A 25,096-nucleotide genomic window follows, 5' to 3' on the forward strand; every position below is an offset into this window, starting at 1 on the left:
CCCTAGTTCATTTCCCAGAGTTGGAAGTCTGTCATCTTCTGTCTGCTTTTCTCTATTTCTTTTTTAAAGATTTTGTTTGTTCATGAGAGACACACAAACAGAGAGAGAGGGACAGAGACACAGGCAGAGGGAGAGCAAGGCTCCATGCAGCGAGCCTGATGGGGGACTCGATCCTGGGATCCCAGGATCCTGCCCGAGCGAAGGCAGACGCTCAACCACTGAGCCACCCAGGCATCCCTTCAGTGTTCTTCTAAAACAAAGGACTTACTCTGTGCATTCACAATGCCATAGCATCATTATCACAAGTATAAATAAGTCTAAATAATTTTCATTCATTTAGATTAATTTAGAGTAAATTGTAAGTTATCCAAAAATTAGACAAGTTAACATTTTGTCATAGTATTTTTTCTTTCCATTTGGAATAGCTTTAAATCATGTGATAGGTAACACAATGCTTATCACACTTTAGTTTGTAGCTCCAAAAAAAAAAGCCTGTCACAGAACCATAATTCTCTTTTTTAGAAGCATTATTTAATATATTTTTAAAGTTTATTTCCTTCATTTAAATTGCGTTTGCCAACATACAACACACAGTGCTCATCACATCATGTGCCATCCTTCATGCCCATCATCCAGTTACTCCATCCCCTCATCACCTCCCCTCCAGCGACTCTGCCTCTCCCAGAGTTAAGATTCTCTCATGGTTTGTTTTTCTCTCTGATCTTTCCCCATTCAGTTTTCCCTCCATAACTGTAATTCTATCATTACACTTGAATTTAAATGATGTCTGGGTTTCATGCAGCAGACACATTTCATTCTGCTAAATTGCAGCCACCTTCTCTGAAATTGGCAGATGCAGTTCAAGACGCTCAAAGAAAAAGTAAATTTTCCTTCCAAAAGGAGTACATATGCGGTGATTCTGGATATTCCCATTGGTAATTTCTCACTCCTCTCTCACCCACAGATACTTTCGTATTTGCATTAAAGATGTGGCTGTAAACGGGAGTCACCTCAGTCTGGGGTGTTTCCTCACCAGCATCCCTACCCTATCTACTAACCTTGCCTACCAAAATCTTCTCTTTTCCTGGCTTTCTACATGAGAGACACAGACTTATTTTTTATTTTTTTATTTTTTAAATTTTAAATAATTTTTTAATATTCATTTTATATTGGTGTTCAATTTGCTAACATATAGAATAACACCCAGTGCTCATGTCATCAAGTGCCCCCCTCAGTGCCCGTCACAATGTCACCCCCACCCAACGACCTCCCCTTCCACTGGCCCTAGTTCTATTCCCAGAGTTAGCAGTCTCTCATGTTCTGTCTCCCTTTCTGATATTTCTCACTCATTTTTTCACCTTTCCCTTTATTCCCTTTCACTATTTTTTATATTCCCCAAATGAATGGGACCATATAATGTTTGTCCTTCTCCGATTGACTTATTTCACTCAGCATAATACCCTCCAGTACCATCCACATCGATGCAAATGGTATTTGTCATTTCTAATGGCTGAGTAATATTCCATTGTATACATAAACCACATCTTCTTTATCCATTCATCTCTCAGTGGACACCGAGGCTCCTTCCACAATTTGGCTATTGTCGACATTGCTGCTATAAACATCGGGGTGCAGCTGTCCCGGCGTTTCATTGCATATGCATCTTTGGGGTAAAACTCCAGCAGTACAATTGCTGGGTAGTAGGGCAGGTCTATTTTTAACTCTTTGAGGAACCTCCACACGGTTTTCCAGAGTGGACACACCACTTCACATAACCACCAAAAAGAGGGTACCCCTTTCTTCACATCCACTCCAACATTTGTTGTTACCTGCCTTGCTAATTTTCCCCATTCTCACTGGTGTGAAGTGGAATCTCATTGTGATTTTGATTTGTATTTCCCTCATGGCCAGTGATGCGGAGCATTTTCTCATGTGCTTGTTGGCCATGTCTATGTCTTCCTCTGTGAGATTTCTGCTCATGTCTTTTGCCCATTTCATGATTGGATTGTTTCTTTGGTGTTGAGTTTAGGAAGTTCTTTATAGATCTTGGATACTAGCCCATTATCTCATAGGTCATTTACCAATATCTTCTCCCATTCTGTAGGTTGTCTTTTAGTTTTGTGGACTGTTTCTTTTGCTGTGCAAAAGCTTCTTATCTTGATGAAGCCTCAATAATTCATTTTTGCTTTTGTTTCTCTTGCCTTCATGGATATATCTTGCAAGAAGTTACTGTGGCCAAGTTCACAAACGGTGTTGCCTGTGTTCTCCTCTGGATTTTGATGAAATCCTGTCTCACATTTAAGATCTTTCATTCATTTTGAGTTTATCTTTGTGTATGGTGTAAGAGAATGGTCTAGTTTCATTCTTCTGCGTGTGCATGTCCAATTTCCCCAGCACCACTGATTGAAGAGACTGTCTTTTTTTCAGTGGATAGTCTTTCCTGCTTTATCAAATATTAGTTAAACATAAAGTTGAGGGCCCACTTCTGGATTCTCTATTCTGTTCCATTGATCTATGTCTGTTTTGGTGCCAGTACCACACTGTCTTGATGACCACAGGTTTGTAGTACAACCTGAAATCTGGCGTTGTGATGCCCCCAACTATGGTTTTCCTTTTTAAAATTCCCCCGGCTATTCAGGGTCTATTCTTTTCTTTCTTTCCTTTTTTTTTTTTTTTTTTTTTTGAAATTTAAACTCATTTAATTTAAGATCACTTAATATTCAACACAGGTTTCTTTAATAATAAATTTATTTTTTATTGGTGTTCAATTTGCCAAGATACAGAATAACACCCAGTGCTCATATGACACCCATTCTCTCCCACACCACGCCCTCCTCCCCTTCCACCACCACTAGTTCGTTTCCCAGAGTTAGGAGTCTATATGTTCTGTCTCCCTTTCTGATATTTCCCACATATTTCTTCTCCCTTCCCTTCTATTCCCTTTCACTATTATTGTATTCCCCAAGTGAATCAGAACATACACTGTTTGTCCTCTGATTGACTTATTTCACTCAGCATAATACTCTCCAGTTCCATCCACATCAAAGCAAATGATGGGTATTTGTACTTTCTGAGGCCTGAAGAAGATTCCATTGTATACATAACCACATCTTTATCCATTCATCTTTCGATGGACACTGAGGCTCCTTCCAGTATGGCTATTGTGGACCTTGCTGCTATAAACATCGGGGTGCAGGTGTCCCGGCGTTTCATTGCATCTGAATCTTTGGGGTAAATCCCCAACAGTGCAATTGCTGGGTCGTAGGGCAGGTCTATTTTTTTTTAATAAATTAATTTTTTATTGGTGTTCTATTTACCAACATACAGAATAACACCCAGTGCTCATCCCGTCAGTGTCCCCCTCAGTACCCGTCACCCACTCACCCCCACCACCTGCCCTCCTCCCTTTCCACCACCCCTAGTTCATTTCCCAGAGTTAGGAGTCTTTATGTTCTGTCTCCCTTTCTGATATTTCCCACACATTTCTTCTCCATTCCCTTCTATTCCCTTTCACTATTATTTATATTCCCCAAATGAATGAGAACATACACTGTTTGTCCTTCTCCGATTGACTTACTTCACTCAGCATAATACCCTCCAGTTCCATCCACGTTGAAGCAAATGGTGGGTATTTGTCGTTTCTAATGGCTGAGTAATATTCACTTGTATACATAAACCACATCTTCTTTATCCATTCATCTTTCGATGAACACCGAGGCTCCTTCCACAGTTTGGATACTGCGGACATTGCCTCTAGAAATAGTCGGGTGCAGGTTTCCCGGTGTTTCATTGCATCTGAATCTTTGGGGTAAATCCAAAACAGTGCAATTGCTGGGTCATAGGGCAGGTCTATTTTTAACTCTTTGAGGAACTTCCACACAGTTTTCCAGAGTGGCTATACCAGTTCACATTCCAACCAACAGTGGAAGAGGGTTCCCTTTTCTCCGCATCCTCTCCAACATTTGTTGTTTCCTGCCTTGTTAATTTTCCTCATTCTCACTGGTGCGAGGTGGTATCTCATTGTGGTTTTGATTTGTATTTCCCTGATGGCAAGTGATGCAGAGCATTTTCTCATGTGCATGTTGGCCATGTCTATGTCTTCCTCTGTGAGATTTCTGTTGATGTCTTTTGCCCATTTCATGATTGGATTGTTTGTTTCTTTGGTGTTGAGTTTAAGAAGTTCTTTATAGATCTTGGAAACTAGTCCTTTATCTGATACGTCATTTGCAAATATCTTCTCCCATTCTGTAGGTTGTCTTTTAGTTTTGTTGACTGTATCCTTTGCTGTGCAAAAGCTTCTTATCTTGATGAAGTCCCAATACTTCATTTTTCCTTTGTTTCTTTTGCCTTCGTGGATGTATCTTGCAAGAAGTTTCTGTGGCCAATTTCAAAAAGTGTGTTGCCTGTGTTCTCCTCTAGGATTTTGATGGAATCTTGTCTCACATTTAGATCTTTCATCCATTTTGAGTTTATCTTTGTGTATGGTGAAAGAGAGTGGTCTAGTTTCATTCTTCTGCATGTGGATGTCCAATTTTCCCAGCACCATTTATTGAAGAGACTGTCTTTCTTCCAATGGATACTCTTTCCTCCTTTATCGAATATTAGTTGACCATAAAGTTCAGGGTCCACTTCTGGATTCTCTATTCTGTTCCATTGATCTATGTGTCTGTTTTTGTGCCAGTACCACACTGTCTTGATGACCACAGCTTGGTAGTACAACCTGAAATCTGGCATTGTGAAGCCACCAGATATGGTTTTCTTTTTTAAAATTCCTCTGGCTATTCGGGGTCTTTTCTGACTCCACACAAATCTTCAAATAATTTGTTCTAACTCTCTGAAGAAAGTCCATGGTATTTTGATAGGGATTGCATTAAACGTGTAAATTGCCCTGGGTAACATTGACATTTTCACAATATTAATTCTGCCAATCCATGAGCATGGAATATTTTTCCATCTCTTTTGTGTCTTCTTCAATTTCTTTCAGAAGTATTCTATAGTTTTTAGGGTATAGATCCTTTATCTCTTTGGTTAGGTTTATTCCTAGGTATCTTATGCTTTTAGGTGCAATTGTCAATGGGATTGACTCCTTAATTTCTCTTTCTTCAGTCTCATTGTTAGTGTATAGAAATGCCACTGATTTATGGGCATTGATTTTGTATCCTACCACGCTACCAAATTGCTGCATGAGTTCTATCAGTATTGTGGTGGAGGCTTTTGGGTTTTCTATGTAGAGTTTCATGTCATCGGCGAAGAGGGAGAGTTTGACTACTTCTTTGCCAATTTGAATGCCTTTAATATCTTTTTGTTGTCTGATCGCTGAGGCTAGGACTTCCAGTACTATGTTGAATAGCAGTGGTGAGAGTGGACATCCCTGTCTTGTTCCTGATCTTAGGGGAAAGTCTCCCAGTGCTTCCCATTAAGAATTATATTTGCTGTGGGATTTTTGTAGATGGCTTTTAAGATGTCGAGGAATGTTCCCTCTATCTCTACACTCTGAAGAGTTTTGATCAGGGAATGGATGCTGTATTTTGTCAAATGCTTTCTCTGCATCTAATGAGAGGATCCTATGGTTCTTGGTTTTTCTCTTGCTGATATGATGAATCACATTGATTGTTTTACGAGTGTTGAACCAACCTTCTCTCCCAGGGATAAATCCTACGTGGTCATGGTGAATAATCTCCTTAACAAATTGTTGTATCCTGTTGGCTAGTATCCTGTTGAGAATTTTTGCATCCATGTTCATCAGGGATATTGGTCTGTAATTCTCCTTTTTGGTGGGGTGTTTGTCTGGTTTTGGAATTAATGTGATGCTGGCCTCATAGAATGAATTTGGAAGTACTACATCTCTTTCTATCTTTCCAAACAGCCTTAGTAGAATAGGTATGGTTTCTTCTTTAAATGATAGATTCCCCCTGGGAAGCCATTTAGCCATGGACTTTTGTGTCTTGGGAGGTTTTTGATGACTGCTTCAATTTCCTCCCCGGTTACTGACCTGTTCAGGTTTTATATTTCTTCCTGTTCCAGTTTTGGTAGTTTGTGGCTTTCCAGGAATGCATCCATTTCTTCTAGATTGCATAATTTATTGGCATATAGCTGCTCATAATATGTTTTTAAAATCGTTTGTATTTCCTTGGTGTTGGTAGTGATCTCTCCTTTCTCATTCATGATTTGATTAATTTGAGTTTTCTCTCTCTTCTTTTTTTTTTTCTCTCTTCTTTTTAATAAGGCTGGCTATTGGTTTATCTATCTTATTAATTCTTTCAAAGAACCAACTCCTGGTTTTGTTGAACTGTTCCACAGTTCTTCTGGTCTTGATTTTGTTAAGTTCTGCTCAAATCTTTATTAAGTCTCTTCTTCTGCTGAGTGTAGGATCTATTTGCTGTTTTTTGTCTAGCTCCTTTAGTTTAAGGTTAGCTTTTGTATTTGAGTTCTTTCCAGTTTTTGAATGGATGCTTGTAGTGGGATGTATTTCCCTCTCAGGACTGCTTTTGCTGTATCCCAAAGATTTTGAACGGTTGTATCTTCATTCTCATTAGTTTCCATGAATATTTTTAATTCTTCCTGAATTTCCTGGTTGACCCTTTCATCCTTTAGCAGGATGGTCCTTAACCTCCATGTGTTTGAAGTCCTTCCAAACTTCTTGTTGTGATTTAGTTCTATTTCAAGGCATTAAGGTCTGAGAAAATGCAGTGGACGTCCCAATCTTTTGGTATCAGTTCAGACCCGATTTGTGACCCAGTATGTGGTCTATTCTGGAGAAAGTTCCATGTGCACTTGAGATAATGTGTATTCAGTTGAGTTTGGATGTAAAGTTCTGTAGATAGATGTGAAATCTATCTGGCCCAGTGTATCATTTAAAGCTCTCATTTCTTTGGTGATGTTGTGCTTAGAAGACTTATCGAGTGTAGGAAGTGCCAGATTGAAGTCACCAAGTATAAGTGTATTATTATCTAACTATATCTTAACTTTGGTTATTAATTGATTGATATATTTGGCAGCTCCCACATTAAGGGCATATATATTGATGATTGTTTAGTCCTCTTGTTGGACAGATCCTTTAGGTATGATATAGTGTCCTCTTCATCTCTCACTACAGTCTTTGAGGTATATTTTAGTTTATCTGATATAAGGATGGCTACCCCTGCTTTCTTTTGAGGACCATTTGAATGGTAAATGGTTCTCCAACCTTTTATTTTCAGATTGTAGGTGTCCTTCTGTGTAAAATGAGTCTCTTGTAGACAGCAAATAGATGGGTCCTGCTTTTTTATCCAGTCTGCAACCCTGCACCTTTTGATGGGGTCATTAAGTGAGTTGACGTTCAGAGTTACTATCAACAGATATGAGTTTAGTGTCATCATGATATCTATTCAGCCCTTGTTTTTGTGGATTGTTCAACTGGACTTCTTCTTAAAGGGGAATTTTAAGAGTCCACCTTTAAATTTCTTGCAGAGCTGGTTTGGAGGTCACATATTCTTTCAGTTCCTGCCTGTCTTGGAAGCTCTTTATCTCTCCTTCCATTTTGAATGAGAGCCTTGCTGGATAAAGTATTCTTGGTTGCATGTTCTTCTCAGTTAGGACCCTGAATATATCGTGCCAGCCCTTTCTGGCCTGCCAGGTCTCTGTTGAGAGGTCTGCTATTACCCTAATACTCCTCCCCATAAAAATCAGGGATTTCTTGTCTCTTGCCTTTAAGGATCTTCTCTTCTTTGGAATTTGGAAGCTTCACTATTAAATGTCAAGGTGTTGAACAGTTTTTATTGATTTTAGGGGGGATCTCTCTATTTCCTGGATCTGAATGCCTGTTTCCCTTCCCAGATTAGGAAAGTTTTCAACTATGATTTGTTCAAATACATATTCTGGCCCTCTGTCCCTTTCGGTGCCCTCGGGAACCCCAATTAAACGTAGGTTTTTCTTCCTCAAGCTGTCGTTTATTTCCCTTAATCTCTCCTCATGGTCTTTTAATTGTTTGTCTCTTTTCCTCAGTTTCCCTCTTTGCCATCAACTTGTCCTTTATGTCACTCACTTGTTCTTCCACCTCGTTAACCCTCGTCGTTAAGACTTCTAGTTTGGATTGCATCTCATTCAACTGATACTTAATTTCTGCCTGATTGGATCTAAATTCTGCAGTCATGAAGTCTCTTGAGTCCTTTATGCCTTTTTCTAGAGCCATCAGTAGTTTTATAATAGTGCTCTTGACTTGGCTTTCTGACATTGAATTGTAATCCAAGTTTTGTAACTCTGTGGGAGAGAGTACTGTTTCTGATTCTCTCTTTTGAGGTGAGGTTTTCCTTCCAGTCAATTTGCTCAGTGCAGAGTGGCCAAAAACAAGTTGTATTGGGAAAAGGAGAAAAAGAGAGAAGAGAAAGAAGGAAAGAAAAGAGAAAAAGAAAAAAGACAAAAGGAAGAAAAAAAGAAAAAAAGTGAAGGAAAAGAAAGAAAGGAAAAAAGGTTGGGGGAAGCAAACAGAAAAAAAAAAAAAAAGCCAACACACACACACACGGGGGAGTATCTTCTGATTCTGTATACTTTAAGTCCCTTGACTTCCCCTGGAACTGGTCCATCTAGCTGATCTTCTGGGGGAGGGGCCTGTTGTGCTGATTTTCAGGTGTTAGCACTTGGGGGAGCTGCTCTGCCCCTTGCCTGGTGCAGGGCTCAGTGGGGGTTGTTTACCCCGTGAGGCCCCAGGAGGAACCACCACAGTGGCGGGGCCAGCTCTGGAGCCCTGGATTGAGATCCGGCAGTAACGAAGGAGCTCTCTCTGCAGGGGCCTGGATGCTTGGTGCCAGGCCGCTGATCTGCTCAGTTTGGGCAGGAGCGTCCTTCCTGCCTGGGCCCTCCTGGCCTCTGCCTGTCCTGGTGGGAGGCCGGATCCTCGGCTGTGTCCCCATTGCCCTGTGCTCCCGGGACTGCGCTGTTGGATTCGTGCTCCCGGCTGGGCACCCCCACTCCACGGAGCCTCTTCCTCTGCAGTAGCCGCCTCCGCCGAGCTGCTCCTGGGGCCGCGCAGCCCCCTCCGCAGAGCCGCCGCCCGTGCCCCTCCGAGCTGCTCCCGGGTCAATGTGTGCTCGCTGCAGGCCTTAGGGAGTTCGGCGTGCTTTCCTGCACGCGCGCGCAGGTGTCTGTTAGTGTCCCAGGGAGCCCGAGGGCATCCCCGCCCTCCTGGGGTCCTGCTCTAACTCCCTGCGAGCCCCTTTCCGCCCGGGAAGGTTGGTGCAGCTCCTGCTTCTCCAGGATGGGGCTCTCCTGTCCTGGGGACAGTCGCCCGGCCTTAGCCCGGCTCCTCGTGGGGCCCCTCCCCCTTGGATGGCTTTTGTTTGTTTATTTCTTTTTCCCCGGTCTTCCTACCTTGATAGAAGCCTGAACTCTTCTCACTTTTGCATTCCAGCTGTTCTCTCATTAAATCTCAGGCCGAATTCGTAGGTTTTCAGGATGATTTGAAGGTTATCTAGGTAATTTGGTGGGGACAGGTGATTTGGGGACCCTGCTCTTCCGCCATCTTGCCCTTCCCCCTCAGTTTATGAAGTTAATAACTATGAAGTTAATAAAATATTTAAAACATTGAGCAGAAATTTGTGAAATGTGGAAGCTGGCTGAAAGCAACGATAAAAGCTGATATGCTTAGATGGGCTGCGAACTATGGTCTGTTAGTATCTGGGTATGCAAGAAAGGTTGTAAAATCAATGTAAATCATAGAATTGGGAAAATAGCCTTTATACTGAATATGAAGAATGTTAAAACACTGGTGACTTTGAATGAGGAGCTCCAGTTAATAAAGTTTCACATAGAAGTAACCATCTTGATAAGACAACCCACTCTATTTTGAGATTCATTCCAAGAATCCTTCGGAATATTAGCTAGAGATACTTGTAGCATATTCTGGTAATTTTTTTAGGGAGACACGTGGATTTTTGTCAATTAGACGAGCCTTTTTTGTATCACATCTGTTAGCTATAGAGCAAGAAATTCATTCTATACTGCATTGCTACACTGTTGTTATTCTATCCATGTTTGACTTTTCTTAGCTTTTGTGTATTTTTTGTTTCCTAATGTTTATTAAAATCAAACTATCTATATCCAGGGCATCCCGGGTGGCTCAGCGGTTTAGCGCCGCCTTCCGCCCAGGGTGTGATCCTGGAGATCGGGATCGAGTCCCGCGTCAGGCCACCTGTGTGGAGCCTGCTTCTCCCTCTGCCTGGGTCTCTGCCTCTGCCTTTCTCTCTCTCTCTCTCTCTCTCTCTCTCTCTCTCTGTCTTTCATGAATAAATAAAATCTTGAAAAAAAATAAAATCTCAAAAAAAAAAAAACCTATATCCAGTATATATTCTAAAATCAGTCAATCCATTGCATGAAAGATAAATACTAAAGAAAGCGAGTAAAGTACAGGCCATGGTCTAGTTCTCCGCCTAGACGGTGGCAGCGTCGGGATGGATGAACTGCAATCAAGAGTGTGACACCCCATGAAGGGATTGTGCCCCCCCCCCCCCCCCGTCTCTACCCCATTGAAGAAAGGATGGGAGTGGCGGGTTTGCGGGTGACTAAGCCCTGCAGCATCCCGGGAGCGAACGGGTCAGCCGCCCACTGCGTGACCCGGTGGGAGGGGGCCCTCCCCTCCCCCCGCCAGCTCCTGGCCAGAGCGGTCACTGAGCCGCTCTTCCCCGGGATGGCCGATTAGCATTGGGCGGGCGCGGTGGGCGGGCGCGGAGCCGGAGGCGGCTCAGAGGCCCGGGGCACAGGACTCGCTGTCGTCTACAGGAGCGCTCACTGATGCGTGACCGCCGGCGTCATGGAGCAGCCGGCCCGGGGACACCAAGGCTCCGCCTCCGGCCTCCCGCTGGCCGCCGTGGGGAAGAGCAAACCCTGAGTCACGCGGCGGCGCGAGGAAGCGGCCTCCGCGCGTCCAAGAGCCGAGCCGGAGCAGGGAGTGTAAGCCGGGGCACTGGGGCAAAAGCATTTTTGGGGACGGCAAGAAGCCCGCCATGGAAACTGCTGCCGAGGAAAATGCTGAACAAAGCCGGACAGAAAAGGTACCCAGCACCCTAACAATAGCCCATTTCAAGCTATTCCCTGGGGATGCTTTCCTGGTAGCTCCACAACAATCCCTCTGGCGTGGTCTTGCTTTCAGGAAGATTTTTTTTTTTTCTGTAGGCTGATATTAAATTAATAGAGCTGCCTCTCTTAAGCCTGTTCCTGTTCCAAATCATCCTCCCGAATATGGGATTTCCCAGAAGGATGCTGCAATTTGTCACCTTGAGTTAGGAAATTTCTTTTTGCATTAAAATGAGTCCCAACTTAGGTTCAATGTTCTGTGTTACATTCCAAGTACATAGAATGCATTCTGTCCTAATCGAAAGGATAAACTACTAAATATGCTTTCGTTCTGCTAATGCTATAGTGATTTGAACATGTTCTAAATTCCTTATTTAATATGCGGTTCAAGGATGATTCACATCTGCACATCAATCAATGTTCCACAATACAGGAACAATACATGAACTACAACAAAACAAAGGATGAAAGTCATATAATCATTCCATTATATGCAGAAAAAGCATTTCACAAATTCAACATCATTTCATGATAAAAAACTCTCGAAAACCTGAATACACAAGGAACATGCCTCAACACCATTAAGATCATATCCAAAAAGCCCACAGCTGGGATACTCAAGTGTGGAAAGCCTAAAGTTTTTCAAAATCAGGAACAAGGATGCCCACTCTTGCGCTTTTATGCAACATAGTCCTTGAGTACCAAGCCAGAGCAATTAAGCAAGGAAGAGAAAAGCCATCCAAATAAAAGAGTAGTAAAATGATCTCTATTTGCTGAGGACGTGATGTTATACATAAAATAGCCTAGAGATTCCACTAAAAGAAATGCTCAAACCAAGAATGAATTCAATAAAGCTTCAGGATGGAAAATTAATAGAAATCAGTTGCGTTTCTGTATACTAACAATGAAGCATCAGAAGAGAAATCAAGAAAACAGGACCTTTTATAATAGTTTCAAAAAGAATTTGGGGTAAGTTTAACCAAAGAAATTAAAAATCTGAAAACCATAAGACACTGAAAAAACTGAAGATACAAATAAATGGAAAGATATTCCATGTTCACGGACTGGAATGATATTCTTAAAATGTTACACTCCCCACAGTGATAAATATACTCAATGCAATCCCTATCAAAATTCCCAAGGGGGGAAAAAAAATTCCCAAGGGATTCTTTCATAGATATAGAAAGAACAATCATAAAATTTGTATGAAACCACAATATAAAATAAAACCTCAAATAGCTAAAGCAAACTTAACAGCTGGAAACATCACACATTCAGATTTCAAACTACAGCATAAAGCTATAATAATAAAAATAGTATAGTAGTGGTATTAAAAATAGACACCCAGATCAATAGAACACAATAGAGAGCCCAGAAATAAACTCATTCATATATAGAAGGAAAGGGGAAGAAACTACAATAAATGGTATTGGGAAAATTGGATAGGCACATGCAGAATGAAACTGGGCACCTATCTTACCCCATACACTAAAAGCAACTCAAAATAGATTACACTTGAATTTAAGACCTGAGACTGTAAAGCTCATGGAAGACAACATAAGAGGGTAAGCTCTATGACATGAGTCTTGGCAAGGATTTTTTGGATTTGACACAAAAATAAAAGGCAACAGAAGCAAAGATAAACAAGTGACACTACATCAAATTAAAAATCTTCTGCACAGCAAAGGCACTACCAACAAAGTCAAGAACAACCTGTCCCAAGTGGAATAAAGTATATGCAAGCCATGTGTCTGATAAATGGTTAATATTCAAAATCTATAAGAACTCTTATGTCAGAAGAGCAAAAAACAAATTTAAAAATAGGCAGAATTGAACGTTTAAAAGATTTTATTTATTTAAGTAATCTCTACACCCAATCCAGGGGCTCAAATTTACAACCCTGAGATCAAAAGTCACATGCTCCACATGAGCCACCAGGCACCCCTGAACAGACATTTTTCCAAAGACAACATAGCACATACATGGAAAGGTGCTCAACATCACTCATCATCAGTGAAATGCAAGTCAAAACCACAGTGAGACATCATGTCACACCAGTTAGGATGGTAACCATCAGAAAGACAAGAGATAACAAGTGTTGGTGAGGATGTGGAGAAAAGAGAACCTTTGTGCACTGTTGGTGGAAATATAAATTGGTGCAGCCATTAACCACATGGTATGGAGGTTCCTCAAAAAATCAGAAACTAGAAGTACCCTGTGATCCATCAATCTCACTTCTGAATACTTATCCAAAGGAAGTGAGAACAGGTTCTTCAAGAGATGTGGACTGCCATCTTCACTGAATATTATTCACAATAGTCAAGATACGGAAACTTAAGTGACCATCAAGGGATGGATAAGTAAAGATGATGTGGTATATATATAATGTATATGTATATACATATGTATATATGTATACACAATGAAATGTTATTCAGCCAGGAGAAAGGATATCCTGCTCCTTGCAACAACACAAATGGACAGAATGCTAAGTGAAATAAGGCAAAGATATACAAATACTGTATGTTCTCACATGGGTAATCTTAAAAAGGTGAACTCATAGCAACAGACTATACTGGTGGTTACAAGGAGCTGAATAAGGTCGAGAGGTTGGTCAAAGAGCACACACTTCCAGTTACAAGTAAATTCAGAAAATCTCATGTACAGCTTAGTGATTACAGTTAATATTATATCATATACTTGAAAGTTGCTATGTTTTAACTGTAAGTGGTGATTATGTGATATGACGTAGGTGTCTTCTAACACTGTGGTGATCACCATTTTGCAATATGTAAGTGCACCACATCAACACATTCTATACCTTAAGGTCATGCAGTGTTATAGGTCAATTTTACCTGAAAGCTAAAAGAAAAAAAAAGACATTATGAGTTGTTGGAAGAGAAGATTCCAAGTTCCTTGTGGCAACAGGACTCATGTCTGATATGCTAAGTGTGATAATGATGAGGCCTAGACAACTTATTTCTTCAAATACTTTCAAAGGTATACTGCCATGAAAAATTCCTTAGCAGCCTAAGCAACAATAAAAAAAAATCACCTTCCCACTTTGTGAGAACTCAGTGACCTACTAGGTATCACTGGCAAAACCAATACAACCCTACTGTTTGCACATGGAAATGATCTCTGGGACCTCACTGAAAAGATGGACCAGACAACCCCATCCTGTGTTAAGAGCTGGAGGACCATCAGTTAGTACTTAAGTCTCATTCCCAGGGAACTACTCCAGTCCAGGCACGCTGGGTGGTGGTCACCCTCAGGACTATTCTGTGTGACACTTTTTGGTGACTATACTGACAGTGTCATAGAAGCTTTTCCAAGATGCTCCCACACACAAGATGCTGCACTGTGAGGTGCAGATGTGCAAAGATGATGAAAGTTCTGTGGATGCGGCATGAGAGTGCAGGTATCTTATTTGTTTGATGTCTGGTTTCTAAAGGTCATTCGGGAAACGGACATCCAACGGGCAACCCACTGAAAGTTGTGGGATATCCTCCACAGGAGCAGCTCCAGAATAGCTCAGCTTAGAGGCAGCATTAGTCTCCACCACAATATACATCCCGGCTCTGCAACTTGATGGCTATGAGACCCTGGTCAAGTCACTCACTCTCTGTGCCTCGTATTTCCTCATCTATAAGATGTGAAGAGTCGCAGTATACATGCTTTGTATTGGTGATATAAGAAATTAAATGAGTTAAAAAAAAAAGAAATTAAATGAGTTAATAAAGATTTAAAATTGTACTTGGTACACAGTGCCTTCTCTTTTCACCCATCTAAGAAGGGGTCATGTTCACTCTCAGAAAAAAGATGTGAAAAATAATGACCAGAGGGTATATTGCATTATTTCTGACACCTGGAATGTAAAAACCTGTGTCCTTATTTTCAGGTATAGTTCAGATGGAGAGTGCTGGGGAATATGGTCTCCTATGTGATGGGGGTAGCCAACTCTGCAGAGGAAAGGAACACAGCTGAAACTTCCAAATGGAGGCCTGGAACTTGATCAATAAGTTTTCGAGTAAATATAACCCTTTTTTTTTTTAAGATTTTATTTACTTATTCATGAGATACACAGAGAGAGGGAGAAAGAGGCAGAGACACAGACAGAGGGAGAAGCAGGCTCCATGCAGGGAGCCTGATGTGGGACTCGATCCCGGGACTCCAGGATCACGCCCTGGGCCAAAGACAGGTGCTAAACAGCTGAGCCACCCAGGGATCCCCCAAGTAAATATTGCTATAATGAAAATGGAGAAGGGGAAAGAAAACCTCATTCTAATGTCATGCAGAGCCTAAAAAAGGAGAAATTTAAAGAGGTATTACTCAATTGGATAATTTTTGGTTTATATATTATGATACCAAACAAAATTAGGAGAAACAAAATCCCATGTGATTACACACATAATTTTTATTGAGATTTTTGTCTTGTTACAGAGAATTCATAAGCCAGCAAACATGGTTAACAAAAGTCATCCAGTTCTTCTTAAGAAAAGCTCGTGAAACTAAATTAGGGAAAGAAAAAAAACTGTGATTTATTAAATTCTTGTCAAGGTTATTCAGGGATCTTTATAATGTTCTCATTCCTTCTCTGAGGGATTTCTGCCCTTGCTTATTACAATTTGTCTCAGAAGCAATTTCACAAGTTAAAAAAATGCAATACATTTTTTTTAAAGTAAAGTTTGATTGTTCCGCTAGTTTCTCACAGGCTGACTTAAATATCCGAACAAGCTTGGCTGACACACCAGCAATATAAAGTTTTGTGTAAAACATCATGTTGAGGAAATCATACCTTTTGTCTTTGTCAGCAGATGGTAGTTTGTCCACTTCTGAGCCTTCTCTGATAATTTTCTTTGAACTCTGATACAAAGATGAAAAAAAAAACGGTTGAAATTACTTATGTATCAATTTTATTTAAAACTTTGATTTCTGTAAGAACTAATTTGAGATATAAACATGCAATTTAAGAGTCTAAAAAACAGGTGACTTTTAAACATAAAATTCAGCAAGCACATCAAAATAAAGTACCTGGTATGCATTCTCAACATACAGTGTGTGACTTAAGTAAAATATTGAGGTCTCAGTACTAATGCGTTCATTATTCATGGGCAGACTTTTCATTATATTTCTTTCTTATTCTTTAAAATTATTCTTTTTTATAAAAATGATTTTATTTATTTGACAGAGAGAAAGAGTACAAGCAGAGCAGTAGGCAGAGGGAGGGAGAAACAGGCAGATGGGCTCAATCCCAGGACTCTGGGATCATGACCTGAGCTGAAGGCAGATGTCTAACTGACTGAGCCACCCAGATGGCACTACTTTCTTCTTCTTCTTCTTAGAATAATGAGAGACATCCCAATTTTTATAAAATTTGACAAATCAAAACCTCCTCAATCTTTACCTAAGCAAAGTGATGAAATTTTGTTGTCACAACTGTAATGTACCAAAAAGACTCAAGGCTTTATTTGGACTATGGATTTTCTATGCTTTCTACCTTTTGTCTCCAATGGAGAAGGCAGACTTGGGTTCTACAGCTTTCAAACAAACCAAAACATCCCTTGGCACCCTCCTCCACAGGCCAGTCCACAGTATCAGCACCCTATCTGCTGTCTCTTGGTCTTGATCCTGCTGAATAATTTTCAGGTATTTTACTAAAGGATTTTCATTATAAACAAATTTGCTTTTCATTTCTTTAACACTCAATTCTAACTCTTTTTTCCATTTCAATCTTCAAAGATTCTTCAACCATCCTCTGTGGAATAGATAGACACCAACAAAGAAAATAAACAAATACATTAAAACAACTTTTAAGTGTTTAAAAAAGGCATAGTAATACAATCCTGATCCTTTAAGTACAATCTGCATCCCAAAGAACTATTTAACTGAAGTCACTGCTACCAAAGGGGGACCAACAGGTCATCTCTGTCTGTCTGTCTCTCTCTTTTTAAGATTTTATTTATTCATGAGAGACAGAGAGAGACAGAGGCAGAGGGAGAAGCAGGCTCCTCGTAGGGAGCCGACTGTGGGACTCAATCCCAGGACTCTGGGAACACATCCTGAGCCAAAGGCAGATAGATGTTCAACAATTGAGCCACTCAGGCATCCCAAACAGGTCATCTCAATGAAGGAAGGGATTAATTTGCCTGAAGTGTCCTGGGCTTTACACCAAATTAACCAGGAGTCCAAGGAACATCAATATGGAAGATGAATTTCAGTAAGACTTGTGTGTGTGAAGAGGCCAGAGTAATACACACACCTGGGACCAATCAGGACATGGAAGGCCAAAAGAGAACCAGAGGAAGAAAGAGGGCAGGGGAGTCCCTAGAAGCCACTGTTGACCAGGAGTCACTTCCCTGGGTTATTGCAGTCCCAGCTAGCTGACCTTGGAAGTCTTCTTTAAACCCCATCTAAAAAGACCTATAGCAAAGCCAAGCCCACCTCCTTTATGGCTTATTTGCAGGACCAGATAAGAATGCTGCAAATGAGCTTGAAAAAGCTCCCCTTTGGGGATCCCTGGGTGGTGCAGTGGTTTGGCGCCTGCCTTTGGCCCGGGGCGCGATCCTGGAGACCCGGGATCGAATCCCACGTCGGGCTCCTGGTGCATGGAGCCTGCTTCTCCCTCTGCCTGTGTCTCTGCCTCTCTCTCTCTCTCTGTGACTATCATAAATGAATGAAAATTTAAAAAAAAAAAAAAAAAAAAAAAGCTCCCCTTTGTTGCTGAACTTCTAAGGTCTATGTTATTTATACACAGCATTATCTCAGTGCTCTTAATAAGCAAAGGAAAAGACTGGGATGCCTACATTAGGCTTTTAATAATACTAAATACACTAAAATTTTTCTGGAAACTCTAAAGACCCCCAGATAGTCAAAGCAATCTTGAAAAAGAATAAAGCTAGAGGCATCACAAGCCCATATTTCAAGATATACTACAAAGCTGTAGTTATCAAAACAGTATGGCATGGGGACAAAAATAGACACATAGGTCAATGGAATAGAATAGAGCTCAGAAACAAACTCATGCTTATAGGGTCAGCTGATCTACAACAAAAGAGGCAAGAATATACAGCAGGGAAAAGAAAGCTTCTTCAATAAACAGTGCTGGGACAACTGGACATACAGTAAGATGCAAAATAATGAAACTGACTACTTTCTTAAAAATAAGCTCAAAATGGATTAAAGACCTAACTGCGCAACCTGAAACCACAGAAATCTTAGAAGAGAGTACAGGCAGTAATTCCTTTGACATTGGCTGTAGCAACATTTTTCTAGATATGTCTCCTAAGTCAAGGGAAGCAAAAGGAAATAAATAAATAAATAAATAAATACATACATACATACATACATACATACATACTACAGCATTTTTCTAGATCTGTCTCTTGAGGCAAGGGAAACAAAAGCAAAAAATAAATAAATACTATTGGGACTACCTCAAGATAAAAAGCTTCATCAGAGTGAAGGAAACCATCAGCAAAAGAATAAAACAATGTATTGAATGGGAGAAAATATCTGCAAATGATATATCCAAGAGGGATAATATCCAAAAATATAAAGAATTTGCACAACACCAAAAACCCCAACAATCCAATTAAAAATGGGCAGAGGACCTGAAAAGACATTTCTCCAAAGAAGACACACAGATGGCCAACTAACAAAGGAAAAGATGCTCATCATCACTTACTATCAGGGAAATACAAATCCAAAGTATAATGAGATATTACCTGACCCCTGTCAGAAACAAGTGTTGGTGAGGATGTGGAGAAAAAGGAACCGTTGTGCACTGTTGGTGGGAATACAAACTGGTACAGCTACTGTGAAAACCAAGATGGAGGTTCCTCAATAAATTAAAAATAGAATTACCATCTGATCCAGTAATTTCACTACCAGGTACTTACCCAAGCAAAAAACCCCCACTAATTTGAAAAGATATGTGCACCGCTAGGTTTATTGCAGCATTATTTACAATAGCCAAGATATGGAAGCTGTAAGACTTCCATAGGTAATGACACAGTATCCATTGATAGATGAATGGATAAAGAAAGCATGGTATTGTACATACATGATACACTATTACTCAGCCATAATAAGGATGAGATCTTGCCAACTGTGGCTGGACAACATGGATGGACCTGGAGGATATTATGCTAAGTGAAGTAAGTCAGAGAAAGACAAATACTATATGATTTTACTTATATGTGGAATCTAGAAAACAAATGAACACATAAACAACAACCCCAAAACACCCAGACTCAAATACAGAGAACAAACTGGTAGTTACCAGGAAGGAGATGGGTAGGGGGATGGGTGAAAGAGATAAAGGGGATTAAGAGGTACACACTTCCTGTCATAATATAAGGAAGTTACATAGATTTGGAGTACTGCATAGGGAATATAGTCAATAATACTGTAATAATGTTGTTTGGTAAGAAAACCAAAACCAAACCATCAACAAAGTTACCTGCCACTCCTACAACTTTGGGCCACACTAAGGACCCACGTCCCTGAGCAAAGGTATTTCCTGAAGGTGTACCATGGGAAAGGCAGCTTGGAGAATTTGCAGGTACTCAGCAGGTACCTGCTCTTGATTCAGTTTTTCTAGTTCTCTTCGTTCCCTTTCCGAAGCCTCTTGCCACTCATTCTGCCTTCTTTCTTCTCTCTGCCTGCATTCTCTCATGTGCTCTTCCCATATTTTTTCTTCTTCCTTCTGTTCCTCCATTTGTTTCTGATCTATGCCTAATGGGACAGAAAAGAGAGAACATTTAGTTTTCCCAGCATCAGAGTTTTCAAATGAATGCACGACTGCTTTGCAGGGGCCTTTGCCAAGACTCACGAAGACCTCTTGGTTCTTAGAGAACTAAGCTGCTCCATCTTGGCGCCCCCAAATCTACTCCTGCACTGCACCCTGACTTTTGCTTTGCTGAGACGAGGACAAGTCACCCATAATACGATGACATCAACTCTTACACACACACACACACACACACACACACACACACACCCCAGTCTCAGCTTTCACCCTCTGGGTCTGCCTCTGCCCTCCCCCTCAGCTTTAGGACTCAGACTTAACCCTTATTGCCTCTTCATTTGCACAGCATTTTCCTGACTCTTCCCTTGCTCCATGCAGGGGTCCCAGTCTCTCCTGCCTGAGGAAAAGCGTACCCCGCTTTTCTCTGCTCTAGCCAGTTTGCCGTTGCTGCCAACTTTCTCCAGGCTGATCCTAAGACCTTCCCACACCTCCTTCTCTAGTCCTGACCTTTCTCCTGGTTTCTTCACATCCTGTTTTCCAATGGGCTTCCTGCCATCAACACATAGAGACCCCCACAGCCCTGCTTCATACTGAACTTATTTCTGTTCTTTCAATCGTGCTTTTTCCACTTGGCCACCAGGGCTTACAGGTTCTTCATCCTCCTCCTGCAGCAGTGAGGGTCCTTATCACCATTAACCCGGGCAGCAGAAATCACCTAGGCAATGCTCTCCATGCCACTGGCTTCCCTGCCTTCAAGCAACCCCCTTCACCTTTGTGACCACCAGTCACTTCCCAGATCTGCTCTGCATATTCTCTGCTCTGGAGGAGTCCAAGCCCATAGTGGTTTAGGCTTACAATCTGCCTTTTTCTCTCCAGACTGCCTTCCTCTATCACTATAGCTTTCCATTTGAAACATTCCACCTATAGAGCAGAGAGCTCTCAGTTACCTGAGTACAGATGCATCAGACTTTCACCATGCCCTTTTTTTCAGTCTCCTTAACCAAATGTGCTGCCTTCCTCTCCCAAAACCTTACCTACTGTGCAAGCCCTTACCTAAATGCCACCTCCTCTGCAAGGTTCTCCTTGTTCCTAAAGTGACAACTGGCCATTCCAGCTCCATATTCACACAGTACTTTGTACCTGCCTTGTCAAAACCCATATGCAAAACAGCAGCGTCTCTCTGCTTCTGTCCTTTCTGCTCAAGGACCACACTTTAACTGTTTGTTCTCTTAAGCTTGCACCACAGGTCTCCACACCTCACATGCTGAATCGAATCTCAGTCCCACAGAAGACTGTGCTGACTTTTTCCCCCCCAGCCCTGGCCTATTAAATTCAACTTTCCCCAGCAATGCTAATGAACAACAAGTTCACAGATTCACCACGGGACTTCAAAACTCATTGCAGTGCCCTGTTCTAAGTCACTAGCAAAAAAGTTTGTTTTACTAATAGGAGAGGAACAAGACAGTCTTAATTCTGGTCATGAAATTCAAATCCCAAAGGATGCCGCTGACCATTTCCATATGTAATGACAGAGACTCTTCCCCACTGGGGGAAGGAGGGTTACTCCTCAATGTATCACACTCTCACACAAAATAGAAATGCCAGCATAAGAATGCTGTTTGGGAGCTACTTTAAACAGATGAAGAGAAAAAGGCTGCTTCTTCCCCGGAGGTGTACTTTGTATTTGCCTAGTAGTGTACTGAAAACACCCTGGATTTAAGAGCAAAGGGAAAAAGTGTTTCCACTGTCACCAAGACAGCAAGTCTGGGGCTTTCTCATTTCTCACTTTTCATCTGGTGCAAAACCCAGATGAAGAGGTGAAACAACAAATGTTAGAGACTTTCCCAATGATCAAAACATGATCACACTATTTAACAGTAATTTAAAAGGCCATTTATTGGGATCCCTGGGTGGCGCAGCAGGTTTAGCGCCTGCCTTTGGCCCGGGGCGCGATCCTGGAGACCCGGGATCGAGTCCCACATCGGGCTCTCGGTGCATGGAGCCTGCTTCTCCCTCTGCCTGTGTCTCTCTCTCTCTTTCTCTCTTTGTGACTATCATAAATAAATAAAAATTAAAAAAAAATAAAAGGCCATTTATTACAATCTACATTATGTGTCAGAAACAGAACACCTGTCTGCTCAGTTGGTTTCCCTTATTATATTGTTATTTTTCTTCCCTACTCACTCTTCTCTCTGCCAAATGGCTGCCTATCAGATCATTTCTTGGTTGCCACTGTCCCTATCAGTATCTCTCCCCCTGGAGGTCCTCAATGATGGCTTGCTGACTGCCAACTCTCTTACTAGAAGCTCCGTGAAACAGGGGCCTGGGTTGGTGCACTACTATATGCCAAGCCCCAAGGAAAGCGTCCAGCAAAGAAAAGGCTCTTGACCAAGTCTCAATGAATGAGTGCTTTCCAGAATGATTTACTCTGGAATCAGCAAAAATCAATCCTCTCAAAGTCTCTTGCTTCTTTCAGCAACTGCTCACATTCCCAATGGTGCCTTAAACCAAGAAACTGTTTATAAGTTTTGCATAGGTTTTAGGGACAATGTTCTCTCAATGTTTGGAATGGGCTAAATCTGATTTTACTTGATGCATTTCCTTTCAACTCTGAGGCTTAAACACTTAGTGTTTAAGGGTCCAGGAGAATGGACCTGGCTGTTGGCTGAGCCCTGGAGCAAAGCTCAAATCTCTCCATTGCACCTTTCTTCCACACTGGGGAGGGAAGTGGGTCATCTGGAGAAGGTTAAGAGGAAAGATGAGGTAGGCCCAGCAACATGAGTCTGATGACCAGTTTTCTTCCAATGTCATCAGCTTTTCTGAAAATTGAAATATAGAAAGGTTTTGCTTGTCCTACTTTTTTAAGGCATGGAGAAAGCAAACAGAAAATGAAGTAAGATTGAATATTACTAATTTGTTAATATATTTTGTTAATTAAAACAAAGGAAAACTTACTTGGGTAATGATAGGATACAGCAGCTACGGCAGCATCCATGTGAGGCATGTTGCCAGCAGGATAGAGGATATCTACTTCAAATTGCCTCAGCGTGCTCCCTGCATTTACATGAGATATAAACAAGTATCCCCTAAGTCCTCAGGAATAAGGGCAAGAGAAGGGAGTGCAGTGCAGTGTAGGGATGACTCATGGTGAAGCACTTCAGTTTTGGCCAAAGCAACTGGGCCAGCTCTTTGTCTACAGGACTCTTAAGAAGTCTGCATTGGAGCTGCTGGACAATGGTATTGATTTCTTTCAAGAATTAGGTTCACTACAAAATTTAATTTGTTACCCAATAGGAAAATCAATCAAGTGAAAGAATTCACTTGGTTTGCTGATAATCATTTGCATTCTATTTAAAATCAATGGTTTAACAAACTTAAAGTTAGTCATAAGAATTTTGAGTTTACTAAGGCTTATCATTTAAATGTTCAAACCATTATGCTCTCACACTAAGCAATGAAGCTCATGAAATAAAATGACAGGTCGTATACAAATATAAAGACTTGCAAGCTGGAAAGGACTGCAGAGCTGACCTCCTCTACAACTCTATTTGATACTGAAGCAGTAGGATCTGAGGCACTGCCATAGCCAAGACACCCATTTCCAGACTCTCAAGCCTGGATTATTTTACCTCTGTTCTTTAATCAAAAAATGAACTTTGTAAAACTTAGGCAGTCAATGGAATTAGTATAATTCAAATAAAAATAACAGTATGCTCATGTTCTGTAAAAGGGAAAAAAATGTTTTTAAATCACTTATTTTGACGCCTGGGTGGCTTAGTGGTTGAGATCTGTCTTTGGCTCGGGGCATGATCTCGGGGTCCTGGGATCGAGTCCTGCATCGGGCTCCCTGCATGGAGCCTGCTTCTCCCTCTGGCTGTGTCTCTGCCTCTCTCTCTCTCTCTCTCGGTGTCTCTCATGAATAAATAAATAAAATCTTAAAAAAATTTTTTTTTAAATTTTAAATAAAAAAAAATAAATAAAATAAAAATCACTTAAGTCGAAAGTAATCCTAAACTTGGTAAACCTGAGTTAAGGATTCACTTATAGGCTTAGTTTTAACTTCAAAATTGTGAGCTATCCTTAAATGCTTAATAAATGGAACTCAGAACACACCCCTGGAAATCTCTGGGATATAAAAATGAGACAATATATCTGTATTTGTGGTTTTATCACATAATTAAAATGTCCTAATTTGTAACTGCTTTGCTTCTTATGACAATAAATATGTTTCACCAAAACTAAGCTTTCTACATTTTGAGCTTATAAAAACCAGTACTCATATTTGAACTTACATTCAAAAGATGATTCAAATTCCTCATTGTCCTTAAAAAGTTGCTTGTCTGGATTTGAAAATTCAGTTTTGTCCTGAAGCTCCATTTGTTTTTGAAAAAGACTGGATTGGAAGAACAAAATTCAAGGATGTCAAGTTGTAGGAATGTAAAACCGAAGAGAAGAGGGTGATAAAAACCCTCTTGGGTTTTGGGACTCAAGAAAATGCTTCTGAAAAATACTTTTTCTTGAGCTCACAGAGAACAGGAGCTACATTGCAGGGGTTACCTCTCTAAGCCATTCGCTTAGTTACTCCTCATAACCACGACATGCTGTGAGATAGGTACTACTGTCATTACCACATTGTTCCCAGGAGTTTCTTTTTTCCAGTACCAGAAAACCGTTTTGAAAACATCAGATTCTGCACATGCCAACTGAAGATGTCACACTATAAGCCCCATGTGCATTAAGGGGCCCTAACTTGGCACATGTGTCTTGTCGTTTTTCTCAGCTCTATTACAACAAAGAGTGAGATAAAAATCATTACATATTTTAGGATCATAACAGGCACGTGTGGCAGTTTTCAACTCTGTACAGTATAAGAGAATCATCATGCAGAAGCTGAGGGGTCAGAGTCTCCTGCCATGGGGACCAGGTATAAACAGGGGTCCCACATGTGACTCAAATCTCACACTGGGAAACCCATTGCTGAGCTCCTAAACATACCCACTTTAGCAATCATATCCTAGGAAGCATTACCAATTTTGAATTTATTTCAATGGTATACAAATTGGGACCTTTTAAGATGAGCAACAAGACAAGGATGTTCACTCACAACTTTTATTCAACACAGTACTGGAGTCCTAGGCACAGCAATCAGGTAAGAAAAACAAGGCATCCATATTGGAAAGGAAGCAAACTGTCACTATCTGAAATAACATAATCCTATACAAGACAAAATCCTCAAGACTCCACCAAAGAAAAAATCAGGAGTTGCAAAATAGGAAAGTCAGACCCAGAAATTGGCTG

General features: G+C 40.9%; 1 protein-coding gene across 17 annotated transcripts in view; it reads right to left on the reverse strand.

Annotated features, from left to right (window-relative positions):
- Window positions 1–15,443: 15,443 nt before the first annotated feature.
- LOC140629069 (centriole and centriolar satellite protein OFD1-like) overlaps window positions 15,444–25,096 on the reverse strand; it is a 57,798-nt gene continuing 48,145 nt past the window's right edge. For 2 of the 17 annotated variants that reach the window (XR_012026928.1, XR_012026930.1), the window contains exons 18-20: window positions 19,628–19,785; window positions 15,845–15,912; window positions 15,444–15,557 (exon numbers count right to left, since the gene is read on the reverse strand). Coding sequence is in view for 9 of the 17 variants with exons in the window: in XM_072818459.1 (XP_072674560.1) it covers window positions 15,622–15,912; window positions 19,628–19,785; window positions 22,754–22,852; window positions 24,091–24,191 (649 nt within the window). In the remaining 8 variants the exon portion in view is untranslated. Of the gene's footprint in view, window positions 15,913–16,546; window positions 16,805–18,773; window positions 18,864–19,510; window positions 19,786–22,753; window positions 22,853–24,090; window positions 24,192–25,096 lie in introns of those variants that run through there. The other 15 variants (XM_072818465.1, XM_072818462.1, XM_072818469.1 and 12 more) reach the window with 13 other exon arrangements.

Source organism: Canis lupus, chromosome Y (genome assembly GCF_048164855.1).
Source record: "Canis lupus baileyi chromosome Y, mCanLup2.hap1, whole genome shotgun sequence".
NCBI classification, from domain to species: Eukaryota; Metazoa; Chordata; class Mammalia; order Carnivora; family Canidae; genus Canis; species Canis lupus.